The 14,771-nt window shown below is 40.2% G+C and overlaps 1 protein-coding gene and 1 non-coding gene across 2 annotated transcripts in view; both read right to left on the bottom strand.

Annotated features, from left to right (window-relative positions):
- The window catches only part of PRKCQ (protein kinase C theta), a 153,176-nt gene that overhangs the window by 81,339 nt on the left and 57,066 nt on the right, over positions 1-14,771 (bottom strand). The window contains exons 5-9 of the mRNA XM_032623438.1: positions 5,198-5,365; positions 4,442-4,451; positions 3,468-3,484; positions 3,289-3,374; positions 175-304 (exon numbers count right to left, since the gene is read on the bottom strand). Of these exons, the coding sequence (XP_032479329.1) occupies positions 175-304; positions 3,289-3,374; positions 3,468-3,484; positions 4,442-4,451; positions 5,198-5,365 (411 nt within the window). The remainder of the gene's footprint in view (positions 1-174; positions 305-3,288; positions 3,375-3,467; positions 3,485-4,441; positions 4,452-5,197; positions 5,366-14,771) is intronic.
- LOC116750062 lies at positions 6,486-6,593 on the bottom strand. Its single transcript, XR_004348804.1, has one exon. It is a non-coding gene; the product is annotated as a U6 spliceosomal RNA (small nuclear RNA).

Below are 14,771 nucleotides of genomic sequence, written 5' to 3'. Positions count from 1 at the left end.
GTGGCTTGTTATTGGGGAACTTCTCATTCAGGATCACAGGGCTCTTCCGGGCTGGACGGAGAAGCCAGTCACCTCCATCCTACCCACCCCCCCCGCCCCGCTCCCTGGTTCTCTCCATCAAAGCTGCAAATCCAGCCGCAGGGGGTTCCGGGGGGCCACGCTCATTAAACTCACCGTCACACTTGAGGCCTTGCCTCGCCAGGCCCCAGAGCAGGGTCCCACAGTGCTCACAGAAGGTGGGGCTCTTGTAATTGTAGACCTTAAATCTGTGTGGCATGTCGATTTTGAACCTCTCCTTGTGGAACTGAAAGGGAAAAAGAATGCGTGATGGTCGGTGTGTCCCCACTTCCCCACTTTTCACATCTTAGCAGATACTTTAGCACAGTGAACAGAATAATAAAAACACTGCAGTGATGTTTATTAGAACCCATAATTTTTACTTGTCAAGCCTTACAGTCATGTCCAAAGAAGACAAGAAGCCGTTAGCTCTTCTAGGTCAAGGGCAAGGGGGCAAGTCTGCGGCCTTCCCACAGATGGGCTAAGATTTCAGGAAGAGGAGACCAGGGTTATTTATTTAAATGGGAGCTAAGTAAACGTACTTCCCTTCTTCTTTTTTTTTGCGGTACACGGCCTCTCACTGTTGTGGCCTCTCCCATTGCGGAGCACAGCTCCGGACCGCAGGCTCAGCGGCCATGGCTCATGGGCCCAGCCACTCCGCGGCATGTGGGATCTTCCCGGACCGGGGCACGCACCCGTGTCCCCTGCATCGGCAGGCAGACTCTCAACCACTGTGCCACCAGGGAAGCCCTTCCCTTCCTATTTTAATATAAATATTTCCTTTTCTCTTTTAACCTAGCACTAGTGCTTTAACCTTTGGAAGATATATAAGGCCTCCTCTAGAGAAATCGGTTTATTAGTGGGGGAGCCCAAGGTGGGAAGGCTTTTCACACTGCTTATACATGAACTGAAGAGACAAGAGGTAGATAACAGTTCTGCCAAGTGCTGTGATAGACACGTTAAACACGTCACGTGTTATCTTTTACATGTGTGATATCTCATACAACCCTCAAAATACCTCTTTTGAAGCAGCCTCTGTTAGTATCCTGCTTTGATAGGTGGGGAGATTCAGCACAGATAAGGCCAGACACTTGGCTAGGACACACAGCCATCAACTGAGCTGGGATATCTATGAGCCTGACAGTCTGAATCTGAGCCCATCCCCTCTTTCACCATTACTCTTCACTCTCTCAAAATAAATGTGATGGTTTAAGGGATGGAGAGAAGGGAGATGACAGAGGGATGCTGACAGTAGATACAGTGAAGATTTTCTTTTTTAAAGTGTTGTAGAGTTTAAATTCTCCCCTTTAATTAAACTTATTACATTAACAACAACAAAAAACCAGGCACTTTGATTCCCGGCAAGAATACCAATATGCCTGTGCAGTATAAAAAGTTTTATTTACTTGAGACTTAAAATCTCTACAAAAGTTTTTAATTAAACAATTTCTTTGAGAACATGTACAGTAAAGTGGCCTTCTTTGTTAAAGGAATACATATTCTCATGGTGGCTTTTGGTCAGCATTTAGTCTTTAGAATGGCTATTTAGAATGGCTTAAAAGCTGCCCAGCACTTACTCGAGATATTTTCAACCAAGAAAAAGTGCCTTTCAGAACGCCTATTTCGTAGAAACTTTTCCACATAAATATGAACAAGTGATGGCAAGGTCCAGGCTAGGAGACTTCTACTTCAAATCCTGAACCCAAGTCCAAATGGTTCAAGATGTGTCTGGGAAAGACTACAGATCTGTACTTTCCAACACGACAGTCACTCACCCACATGGGCCAACACTTACAAGGTGTTGAAAAGATGTGCTGTAAGTGTAAAATACGTACTGGATTATGACAACTTCGTATGGAAAAAAAAAACCAATGTAAAATATCTCAATTTTGTATATTGATTCTATCCTGAAATGATAATATTGGAGCAGATTGGGTTACATAAAGTATATCGTTAAGATGAATTCCACCTGTTGCTTTTTCCGGTCTTTAATGTGGCTACTTGAAAGTTTAAAATTTTACCTGTGGCTCTCATTCTAGTCCTACTGGACGTTAGCCATTGAAGTTCACAGTCATGCTTACAATTTGTGATTTTTCCAGGAAAGCTGAAGGCATCAGAAAACGGGAGCAGGCGGGCGGGATGAAAAGAGGCACTGTGATTTCAACGAACAAAAGCCTTAGTCTGGGAGACTGAGATCTGAATTCTAGTCTGCCAGGTGAAAGTGGCTGACCTTGGACAAACTACTTCAACCTCTTTGAGCCTTGGCAGAGTCACTCATAACAGGAGATTATCCCCTTCTGGCTCTAAATTTTAAAAGACATTCTACTCTGGAAAAACCCAACCAATCTGCTGTCTCTTTGCCTACCCCTTTGTTGGAGAAAATCACACACCCGGGAGATGGCTGCCCTCAAACTCAAATGGACTTGCAACTGTGCTTGGCAATCCTGCTGCTTTTCTTGAATCCCCTTGCCCTGCCATCTATGAGATAATTATTTTACAGCTCCTTCTTCCTCCTCAAAGACACTTGCTGCCTTCTTTCTTCCCCTAGTCCTCAGACTTCATTGAGGACCTAAGTCATCTAAGGGAAGCTTCCTCATCTGGCCTTCCCCAAATCTACAAACCTACCTTCATCTACAACCATCTCTCCAGCTCCTTCCTGTGCGTCAGAGTTTCATGTCCATGTGGCTTTGGACCTCTTTCCTTCTTGCCAAGACTGACTGCTTTGGTTGCCTCTCTCTCTCTGCAGCTCCATCTGCCTCCCTCTCCCACAGATTAAAGTCTAACTTGCCACCAGATGATACATCTCAAAGTTCATTCTGAGAGAAATACTTGCCTCTCAATATAAGAATTACATATCTGTTACCCTCCCTTGTAAATGCTCACATCTGCATTTTATAACCATTGCCTTTACTCTTTAACTGTCACTTCTAGCTGTAGATGCCACAGGAGTCGTTCTCACATGATTGATCAGAACTATGCTTTCTGGCCACCTTTCTGTGATGTTTTTCTGGAAAAGGTAGAATCATTAAAATTCTTCTTGTGCTCTCTTATTCATCCCCTAGTTTTGGATCTCAGTAACCATCACCACTGGAGAGGAAAGGGTTTTAGGGTGTGCAAGGAAAAATATAAGCATTCAAATTCAGGCATTAGGAACAAGAATTAGTGGGCTGTAAAATTTAATGTCAGGATAAAATCATCGTATTTCAGACAGAGAGGAATCTAGATCCGTACCATGGTTTCTCGGCTGTTGATAGCTGATCCCGTGCACTTCGCTATAACCTTATCGATACACTTCTTGTGAATTGCTGCATTACATTCTGAAAGAAATGACTACAGCTTGAGATTTCAGAAGTTAAGGGACAACTAAACGAAAGAATGACGATAATACAAAAGAAATCCTTCTGACTTACGTCGACACCTGGTAGCCCTGTTTGTTTCAGACCCCTGCAATAAAGCACATGTTTGAATATTTATATGGACCTTTGAGTCAACAGTAGTAGCAAAAACATTTAAAAGATGAACAAGATCCCATAGCTTTCTGCTATCACAGAGCATTTTCTGATCTGAAGCACTAGTCTATTATTAGACAAGAGTGTTAACATGTGCTTTTATTTATTTATTTTTTTTTTTCCGGTACGCAGGCCTCTCACTGTTGTGGCCTCTCCCGTTGTGGAGAACAGGCTCCGGACGCACAGGCTCAGCGGCCATGGCTCACGGGCCCAGCCGCTCCGCGGCATGTGGGATCTTCCCAGACCAGGGCATGAACCCACGTCCCCTGCATCAGCAGGCGGACTCTCAACCACTGAGCCACCAGGGAAGCCCTGTTCTTTTTATTTTAACCTGCTTTGTGAAAAGTCTGATAATTAGATAAAATGAGGAGTTGTTGATTTCCCTCCCATTTGCATATTTTCCAAACAAACATGTAGAGATAAAAATGCCTGACCAAAAATGGATAAAGTCGGGGGGGCTTCCCTGGTGGTCCAGTGGTAAAGAATCCACCTTCCCATACAGGGGACGCGAGTTCGATCCCTGGTCGGGGAACTAAGATCCCACATGCCGCAGGGCAACTAAGCCCGCGCGCCACAACTACAGAAGAGAAAACCCGCATGCCACAGCTACTGAGAAACCCGCACACTGCCGCAACTAGAGAAGCCCGTGTGCTGCAACGGAAGACCCTGCGTGCCTCAACAAAAGACCCCGCATGCCACAACTAAGACCCGATGCAGCCAAAAAAAGAAAAAAATTTTTAAATTAATATTAAAAAAAAATGGATCACGGGATCGTGGTAGCAAATTTCCATGTCTACGCTTAAAAATTCAATGTCTCACTAAGCTCAGTACAGATAAGCAAAGATATCTACATTTATAACATTTTATTTTATAACATTTTATTTCCTCTTTCTGAGTATCTGAGAATATGTGCAACTAATGAATTCTCAAGCTTAAGACCGAAGCCTGAGTAACATTCACTCTTAGAAAGGAAGGAGGTTCAAGTCATTAGATGAAGACAGTTGATGGAAATCCACCAAAAGTCTACTTGACCTCTGGATACCCTGGTTACACAGGGGTTAAGGAGAGAACACCCCAGAAGAGGCGAGGAGGCTGAGGCCAGAGATAGGAGTCGTTTCAAGTCTCCACTCCCCCATAGCCTTCGCTGTGTGTTTACTGAGGGTTGAACGAATCTCTCTGTTTGAGGGCTCTTAAGACACCCAAGAGCCTTGTAAACATTGAAACCCATTAGCTCCAACGGGCAAGTGTTGCCTTTTGCAGACATTAGTAGCAGCACGGTTGGGCTGTGGAGCTGGTGGCAGTTTTGGCTGTAAAACTGTGCTTACGATAAAGATCTCTCCCTTCTTCTTCCCTTCCCCCTCACCCCCATAAGCCTCCCATTTAATTGGAAACTGAAGTCCTTGGAACCTTTCCTAAGGAGGCTGGTTCCCTTGCTCTACAGGAGTTATATTATGAAAATGTTCTGGAGAGTCACACCCTTTGAACCTTCTCAATCCAGGTGAGGCCACTGGAAACTCTCAAGTGGTACCTATTCCGGCACACTTCCCCAAGGTGGGGCATGCCAGACCTGGTGGATCAAGAAGATGCGACAGAATGCATAACTTGAAGCTTGGAGTGAAATGCTGAGTTACCATACCAGACAAATTCATGGCAGACGGAGCAAAACGTGGGTTGTGGGAAAAAGGTGGCCGTGAACTCATGGCACTTGACGTGGTGGACCTTGGCCTGTTTGATGGCTCCTCGGCGCTGATGCAGAGCAAAGAAGCCTTCGTTCTCGAATTCACTCATGTCCTTTGTGTCTGCAGGAAGAGGACAGGGGACAGAGTGACATTCTGCCATATGACTGTCAGAGCTTGCGGGAGCGGGGCTGGGGGAGATGGGGAAGGGACAGAGACTGACGAGGAATGAGACAAGCATCAAGACCAGCAAACCCCAAGTGCTTTTCTTTTTTTTTTAATTTTATTTTATTTTTTACACAGCACATTCTTATTAGTTATCTATTTTATACATATTAGTGTATATATGTCAATACCAATCTCCCAATTCATCCCACCCCACCCCTCACTTTCCCCACTTGGTGTCCATACGTTTGTTCTCTACATCTGTGTCACTATTTCTGCTTTGCAGATAGGTTCATCTGTACCATTTTCTAGATTCCACATATATACGTTAATACACGATATTTGTTTTCCTCTTACTTCACTCTGTATGACAGTCTCTAGGTCCATACGTGTCTCTAAAAATGACCCAATTTCGTTCCTTTTTATCGCAGAGTAATATTCCATTGTATATATGTGCCACATCTTCTTTATCCATTCATCCGTTGATGGGCATTTAGGTTGCTTCCATGACCTGGCTATTGTAAATAGTGCTGCAATGAACACTGGGTGCATGTGTTCTTTTGAATTATGGTTTCCTCAGGGTATACGCCCAGTAGTGGGATTGCTGGGTTGTATGGTAATTCTATTTTTAGTTTTTTAAGGAACCTCCATGCTGTTTTCCATAGTGGCTGTACCAATTTACATACCCACCATAGCGCAAGAGGGTTCCCTTTTCTCCACACCCTCTCCAGCGTTTGTTGTTTGTAGATTTTCTATTTTTTAAATTCTTTTGCTGATCTTTTAAACATCTTATTGGAGTATAATTGCTTTACAATCGAGTGTCCAGTTTCTGCTTTATAACAAAGTAAATCAGCTATATATATACATATATCCCCATATCTCTTCCCCTCTTGCGTCTCCCTCCCTCCACCCATCCCTATCCCACCCCTCTAGGTGGTCACAAAACACCCAGCTGATCTCCCTGTGCTATGCGACTGCTTCCCACTAGCTATCTATTTTACATTTGGTAGTGTATATATGTCCATGCCACTCTCTCACTTTGTCCCAGCTTACCGTTCCCCCTCCCTGTGTCGTCAAGTCCATTCTCTAGTAGGTCTGCGTCTTTATTCGTCATCCTTGCGCAGGGGCCATACAAATCTTCTCTGTATTGTTCCAATTTTAGTATATGTGCTGCCGAAGTGAGCACTGTTCTTTGTAGAATGATGGCCACTCTAAGTGGTGTGAGGTGATACCTCATTATAGTTTTGATTTCCATTTCCTATTAGTGATGTTGAGCAGCTTTTCATGTGCTTCTTGGCCATCTGTATGTCTTCTTTGGAGAGATGCCTATTTAGGTCTTCTGCCCATTTTTGGATTGGGTAGTTTGTTGTTTTAATATTGAGCTGCATGAGCTGTTTATATATTTTGGAGATTAATCCTGTGTCCTCTGACTTGTTTGCAAATATTTTCTGCCATTCTGAGGGTTGTCTATTCGTTTTGTTTATAGTTTCCTTTGCTATGCAAAAGGTTTTAAGTTCCATTAGGTCCCATTTCTTTATTTTTGTTTTTTATTTCCATTACTCAAGGAGGTGGATCAAAAAAGATCTTACTGTGATTTATGTCACAGAGCGTTCTTCGTATGCTTTCCTTTAAGAGTTTTATAGTGTCTGGTCTTACATTTAGGTCTTTAATCTATTTTGAGTTTATTTTTGTGTATGGTGTCAGGGAGTGTTCTAATTTTATTCTTTTACATGTAGCTATCCAGTTTTCCCAGCACCACTTATTGAGGAGACTGTCTTTTCTCCATTGTATATCCTTGCCTCCTTTGTCACAGATTAGTTGACCATAGGTGCATGGCTTTATCTCTGGGCTTTCCATCCTGTTCCATTGATCTATTTCTGTTTTTGTGCCAGCACCATACTGTCTTGATTACTGTAGCTTTGTGGTATAGTCTGAAGTCAGGGAGTCTGATTCCTGCATCTCCGTTTTTTTCCCCTCAGGACTGCTTTGGCTATTCGGGGTCTTTTGTGTCTCCATACAAATTTTAAGATCTTTTTTTTAGTTCTGTAAAAAATGCCACTGGTAATTTGACAGGGATTGCATTGAATCTGTAGATTGCTCTGGGTAGTATAGTCATTTTCACAATATTGATTCTTCCAATCCAAGAACGTGGTATATCTCTTCAACTGTTTGTGTCATCTTTGATTTCTTTCATCAGTGTCTTATAGTTTTCTGAGTATAGGTCATTTACCTCCTTAGGTAGGTTTATTCCTAGGTATTTTATTCTTTTTGTTGCAATGGTCAATGGGATTGTTTCCTTAATTTCTCTTTCTGATCTTTTGTTGTTAGTGTTTAGGAATGCAAGAGATTTCTGTGCATTAATTTTGTATCCTGCAACTTTATCAAATTCATTGATTAGCTCTAGCAGTTTTCTGGTGGCATCTTTAGGATTCTCTATGTATAGTAACATGTCATCTGCAAACAGTGACAGTTTTACTTCTTCTTTTCCAATTTGTAATCCTTTTATTTCTTTTTCTTCTCTGATTGCCGTGGCTAGGACTTCCAAAACTATGTTGAATAACAGTGGCAAGAGTGGACATCCTTGTCTTGTTCCTGATCTTAGAGGAAATACTTTCAGTTTTTTGCCATCAAGAATGATGTTGGGTGTGGGTTTATCATATATGGCCTTTATTATGCTGAGGTAGGTTCCCTCTATGCCCACTTTCTGGAGAGTTTTTATCATAAATGGGCGTTGAATTTTGTCAAAAGCTTTTTCTGCATCTATTGAGATGATCATATGGTTTTTATTCTTCAGTTTGTTAATATGGTGTGTCTGATGAATTTGTGTATATTAAAGAATCCTTACATCCCTGGGATAAATCCCACTTGATCATGGTGTATGATCCTTCTAATGTGTTGTTGGATTCTGTTTGCTAATATTTTGTTGAGGATTTTTGCATCTAAATTCATCAGTCATATGGGTCTGTAATTTTCTGTTTTTGTAGTATCTCTGTCTGGTTTTGGTATCAGGGTGATGGTGGCCTTGTAGAATGAGTTTGGGAGTGTTCCTTCCTCTGCAATTTTTTGGAACAGTTTGAGAAGGATGGGTGCTAGCTCTTCTCTATATTGTTGACAGAATTCACCTGTGAAGCATCTGGTCCTGGACTTTTGTTTGGTGGAAAATTTTTAATCACAGTTTCAATTTCATTATTTGTGATTGGTCTGTTTATATTTTCTATTTCTTCCTGGTTCAGTCTTGGAAGGTTATACCTTTCTAAGAATTTGTCCATTTTTTCTAGGTCATCCATTATATTGGCATAGAGTTGCTTGTAGTAGTCTTTTATGATGTTTTGTATTTCTGCGGTGTCTGTTGTAACTTCTTTTTCATTTCTAATTTTGTTGATTTGAATCCTCTCCCTCTTCTTCTTGATGAGTCTGGCTAAAGGTTTATCAATTTTGTTTATCTTCTCAGAGAATCAGGTTTCAGTTTTATTGATCTTTTCTATTGTTTTCTTTTTTTCTATTTCATTTATTTCTGCTCTGATCTTTATGATTTCTTTCCTTCTACTACCTTTGGGTTTTGTTCTTCTTTCTCTAGTTCCTTTAGGTGTAAGGTTAGATTAAGATTTTTCTTGTTTCTTGAGGTAAGCTTGTATAGCTATAAACTTCCCTCTTAGAACTGCTTTTGCTGCATCCCATAGGTTTTGGATTGTCGTGTTTTCATTGTCATTTGTCTCTAGGTATTTTTTGATTTCCTTTTTGATGTCTTCAGTGATCTCTTGGGTATTTAGTAACGTATTGTTTAGCCTCCATGAGTTTGTGTTTTTTACCTTTTTTTCCCTGTAATTAATTTATAATCTCATAGCATTGTGGTCAGAAAAGATGGTTGATATGATTTCAATTTTCTTAAATTTACCAAGGCTTGATTTGTGACCAAGATGTGATCTAACCTGGAAAATGTTCCGTGCACACTTGAGAAGAAAGTGTAATCTGTTGTTTTTGGAGGGAATGTCCTATAAATATCAATTAAATCTACCTGGTCTGTTGTATCATTTAAAGCTTGTGTTTCCTTATTAATTTCCTGTTTGGATGATCTGTCCGTTGGTGTGAGTGAGGTGTTAAAGTCCCCCACTATTATTGTGTTTCTGTCGATTTCCTCTTTTACAGCAGTTAGCAGTTGCCTTATGTATTGAGGAGCTCTTATGTTGGGTGCATATATATTTATAATTGTTATATCTTCTTCTTGGATTGATCCCTTGATCATTATGTAGTGTCCTTCCTTGTGTCTTGTAACATTCTTTAAAGTCTATTTTATCTGATATGAGTATTGCTACTCCAGCTTTCTTTAGATTTCCATTTGCATGGAATATCTTTTTCCATCCCCTCACTTTCAGTCTGTATGTGTCCCTAAGTCTGAAGTGGGTCTCTTGTAGACAGCATATATGTGGGTCTTGTTTTTGTATCAATTCAGTGAGCCTGTGTCTTTTGGTTGGAGCATTTAATCCATTCACGTTTAAGGTAATTATCGATATGTATGTTCCTATTACCATTTTCTTAATTGTTATGGGTTTGTTTTTGTAGGTCCTTTTCTTCTCTTGTGTTTCCCACTTAGAGAAGTTCCTTTAGCATTTTTTGTAGAGCTGTTTGGTCGTGCTGAATTCTCTTAGCTTTTGCTTGTTTGTAAAGCTTTTGAGTTCTGCATCGAATCTGAATGAGATCCTTGCTGGGTAGAGTAATCTTGGTTGTAGGTTCTTCCCTTTCATCACTTCAAATATATCATGCCACTCCCTTCTGGCTTGTAGAGTTTCCACTGAGAAATCAGCTGTTAACCTTATGGGAGTTCCCTTGTATGTTATTTGTCATTTTTCCTTGTTGCTTTCAATAATTTTTGTCTTTAATTTTTGTCAATTTAATTACTATGTGTCTTGGTGTGTTTCTCCTTGAGTTTATCCAGCCTGGGACTCTCTGTGCTTCCTGCACTTGGGTGGCTATTTCCTTTCCCATGTTAGGGAAGTTTTTGACTATAATCTCTTCAAATATTTTCTTGGGTCCTTTCTGTCTTCTCCTTCTGGGACCCCTATAATGCAAATGCTGTTGCGTTTAATGTTGTCCCAGAGGTCCGTTAGGCTGTATTCATTTCTTTTCATTTTTTCTTTATTCTGTTCCGTGGCAGTGAATTCTCCCATTCTGTCTTCCAGGTCACTTATCTGTTCTTATGCCTCAGTTATTCCACTATTGATTTTTGCTAGTTTATTTTTCATTTCAGTTATTGTATTGTTCATCTGTTTGTTTGCTCTTTAATTCTTCTAGGTGTTTGTTCCTTAATTTTTCTAGGTCTTTGCTAAACATCTCTTGCATCCTCTCGATCTTTGCCTCCATTCTTTTTCCAAGGTCCTGGATTATCTTCACTATGATTATTCTGAATTCCTCTTCTGGAAGGTTGGCTACCTCCACTTCATTTAATTGTTTTTCTGGGGTTTTATCTTGTTCCTTCATCTGGTACATAGTCCTCTGCCTTTTCATTTTGTCTATCTTTCTGTGAATGTGGTTTTCATTCCACAGGCTGCAGAATTGTAGTTCTTCTTGCTTCTGCTGCCTGCCCTCTCCTAAGTACTTCTTAAGGTTGGTACAATACGAAGCATCTTACCTTAATTCCATAACAGGATTATCAGAGGGTGTATTGTTATAGGATTGGAACCATGAGGCTGGATTACTGGCTTGACCCTTCACTCCTCTTTCATGACACTGAGCTATATCCTCTTTCAATTTTTAAAAACAAAAGTCAGAACATTCAAGGTATTTACCAGCCTCTCCTATTCACTGTCAATGATGATTCAGCCAGAAAAGGCAGGAAGTGGCAAATACTTTACCTGTAATTCTAGAGAATAACTTGGTTACTGACAGTAAGTTGGAAACGACATTTTTTTTTAAGGTCCCAGTATGCTTTGTATCTGGTTGTTTATGGACAAGGAAAAGTAGGAGGGAGCTGGCCAGACTTCTGAATACAAAAGAACTTTGGGAAGTTGTTTATGCTCTGGTTCCCGAGACCCACAGTAATCAGAGGCACCAGCCGTAGATTACACAGGTCAATGTGGAAAGGGCCAGAGATGAACAGATCACTGCAATTAAAAAAAAAAAAAATGTAATCCTGGATGTTACCTAGTCACCTACATCAAATCATCGCATTCACATTTCTTCAGTTCACCCTGGGCTCTGGATATTTGTGAAGGTACTTTGGGTAGTAACTGTCCACAGTGCCCAATACCCAAATGACATCTTCCCAAAAGGCTGGTAGAATTCCGAGAATACCAGTGAGAGTATCAGCCCTGGCTGAAGCCCAGGCCCAAAGAAAACACACAACAGCAAGGCAGTCGTGGTTTAACAGCACGATGGAAACTCTAGCATGTGAGAGAGTGTGACATGGTAAACAAGAAAGAAATAACAAAAATAATCATCATCACTAAAACAAGGGTAATGAATTTAATGATTATAGTTCCTACAACCACGATTTTAAGTAGCTTGAAGATTCTTGGATGACTTATTCTATTTATTTTTTCCAAATACAAAAAATGGAGGTTTAGCGAGAATAAGGGGCTCATGTTTCACAAATGAAAAGAGTTCACAATATTTAAACTAAATTATTTCCATCCTGGCTAAGCCACGGCAGAGACTGGACAACACACTTGAGGCAAACGTTCCTGCCAAAGTACTTTAATTTCCCCACCCCTTACGAGTGGCCAGCCTAGAAACACACTGGGTGGACAAAGGCGGGGCATGGAGGTGGAGACCTCTCCCCCAGGATGCAGCCTAGTCTCAGGACTCATTTTAGCACAAAAGTCTTCTCCACAGGGCTCCACAGGTCTGTTTTACGGAAACTCCAAACTTCCAGATAAAAAGCCTTCCTAATAAAGAGCTCCTTAGATAGGGCTGAATATTTTGCCTAATACTTCATTAGGCAATTTAAGTCTTTTTATTAGGAACTGGGTCAGAAATAAACTAGGCTTGGTGAATAAGGGATTAAATTTAGGGTCACTAAGGCAACTGCCTTCTTCTTCAAGTTCTGGTTTAAGTGTAGAGACCAATTTACAACTTGGGACTGGCATGGTAGGCCATTTGTCAGTAAGATTTGACTCATTTTTATTTTGGTCCAGATGTAATGAAATAAAATAAAGCATAAAATTACTTTTAAATTCAGGGATGGAAGTGGATTATTCTGGGAACCCTATCTGTATGACTGTAAAAAAATTATATATATATATAATTATGTAAAAATTGTATATAGTCTAATACATAAACTATTATATAATAGTACAGACTACATATAACTATATATATTTATAAATATAAAATAGTCTGTATTAGAATATAACATTGTACATTTAAAAAATGCCAGAGAGTATTAAAAAGGAATTCATTCCCTTGCTCCTTCCTGTGATTTCCTTTATCCTCTGACGATTTCAATCATTACAAGAAAGTAAATGTATAAAAGCTCAGAATTTTAAACATTATCCTTGTATTTACTGTTTATCTCTGAAGTAATTTGGCCTTCTGTTTGTTTATTGGCTTGAAATAAGTGCGTTGGTTTTTGTATGTTTGGTTATTTCTTTTATAGTAATGGCGCCCAATCTATTTATTTAATCTGTCACTTGTTTGTAGTCAGTTAAATCACAAATATTTCCTGACCAGCTATGAGCAAACTGTTGTGCTGAATGGTCTAAAGAACTATGAGACATCACCCCTAATTCTGAATGGCTAATAGCCCAGTCAGGAAGACACGGCACTCACACAAAGAATAGACTTGGAGATAAGTACACACCCATATTTTTTAGGAGGTAGGAAAAGGAATTACAAAAGAGGCCATGAACAGGCAGCTGAAAAATTAAGAGGAAAACTTGAATAATATTACATCAAGGAATCCAAGAAAGAATGGGTTTCTCAGCGTTGACTGAAACAGAGGTGTCAAGGGAATTGAAGGTTAAGACACATGCATTTGTTTTGAGGATTTGTTCTCTTGGAGAAAGCCATTTAGCAGATTGGTTGAAATATAAGCCAGACTCTTAGGGTTTAAGAATTGACAGAGTAGTGAAGAAACAGGGACTGATATATTAATCTACTTTCTCAAGAAATGTGTCAGGGAAGGAAAGGAAAGAAAAACTCATGGAGGTTAAAACATTTAAAAATTTTTTCTTTTCAGGTTGGAGAAGATGGCTTAATTATGTATGTCTTGGTAATGAGGCAGAAACCAAAGAAAGACAGAAAAGTTGAAGGTGCCAGAGTGGAAGTGTGACTGATGTTACAGAGCTGCTAGGGGTGAGAGCCAGGAGACCAAGAAAGGGAGGGACTTTCTCCGAGGCAGAAGAGCGGGAAGAGATGCAGGACGAAGCAGCTGAATCCTAAAGTGCAGAGACACACAGAAGACGTAGTCTCTCCCAACTACACTGGAGGTAAAGCCAACCTCCAAGAGTAAGAGAAGATCAAGACACCTTCAGCAACCAAGGAGTATGGGCATGTTTGGAATAGCCACTGTGTGGGAACCAGAAGAAAATAAAAGGAATTTCTAAATGCCAGAGTGAGTCCAACTGAACAGTTCAACAAACATTCATCGGGTACCTCCTACGTACTCAATGAAATAGGAATATGAATGAAATCATGCCATTTGCAGCAACATGGCCAGACCTAGAGATGATCATACTAAGAGAAGTAAGCCAGACAGAGGAAAGACAAATATCACACAACACCGCTTATATGTGGAATCTAAAGAAAAAGAAAGACACAGATGAACTTATTTACAAAACAGAAATAGACCCACAGACATAGAAAACAAACTTATGGGTTACCAACGGGGAAGGGGGTGGAGGGATAAAAATAGGAATTTGGGCTTAACATATTCACACTATTATATATAAAACAGATGATCCACAAGGACCTACTGTATAATACAGGGAACTATACCCAATATTTTGTAATAACCTGTAAGGGAAAAAGATCTGAAAAAGAAAGTATATATTGGGTTGGCCAAAAAGTTTGTTTGGGTTTTTGTGCAACTCCTTACGGAAAAACGTGAATAAACTTTTTGCCCAACCATATATACACGTGTGTGTATGTGTGTGTGTGTGTGTGTGTGTGTGATGTATGTAAAATAGATATACATATCTGAATAACTTTAATGTACACCTGAAACTAACACAACATCGCAAATCAACTATACTTTAATAAAAAAAAAAGATTTTAGGAGTAGTAGCATTTGATTCATCGACACAGCACTTTGACAACAGGATATAAACGCAACAGGAAGAACTGACGGGCTATCACAGGCACCAAGCACATTGCCTGTGAATGTAACTTCTGTGAACGGCATCTGTGTGTGAGATGGAAGTGAAACTCT

This window comes from Phocoena sinus, chromosome 2, assembly GCF_008692025.1.
Source record: "Phocoena sinus isolate mPhoSin1 chromosome 2, mPhoSin1.pri, whole genome shotgun sequence".
NCBI classification, from domain to species: Eukaryota; Metazoa; Chordata; class Mammalia; order Artiodactyla; family Phocoenidae; genus Phocoena; species Phocoena sinus.
The sequence above is the reverse complement of the archived record's forward strand: the minus strand, read 5'-3'. Positions and strand labels throughout refer to the sequence as shown.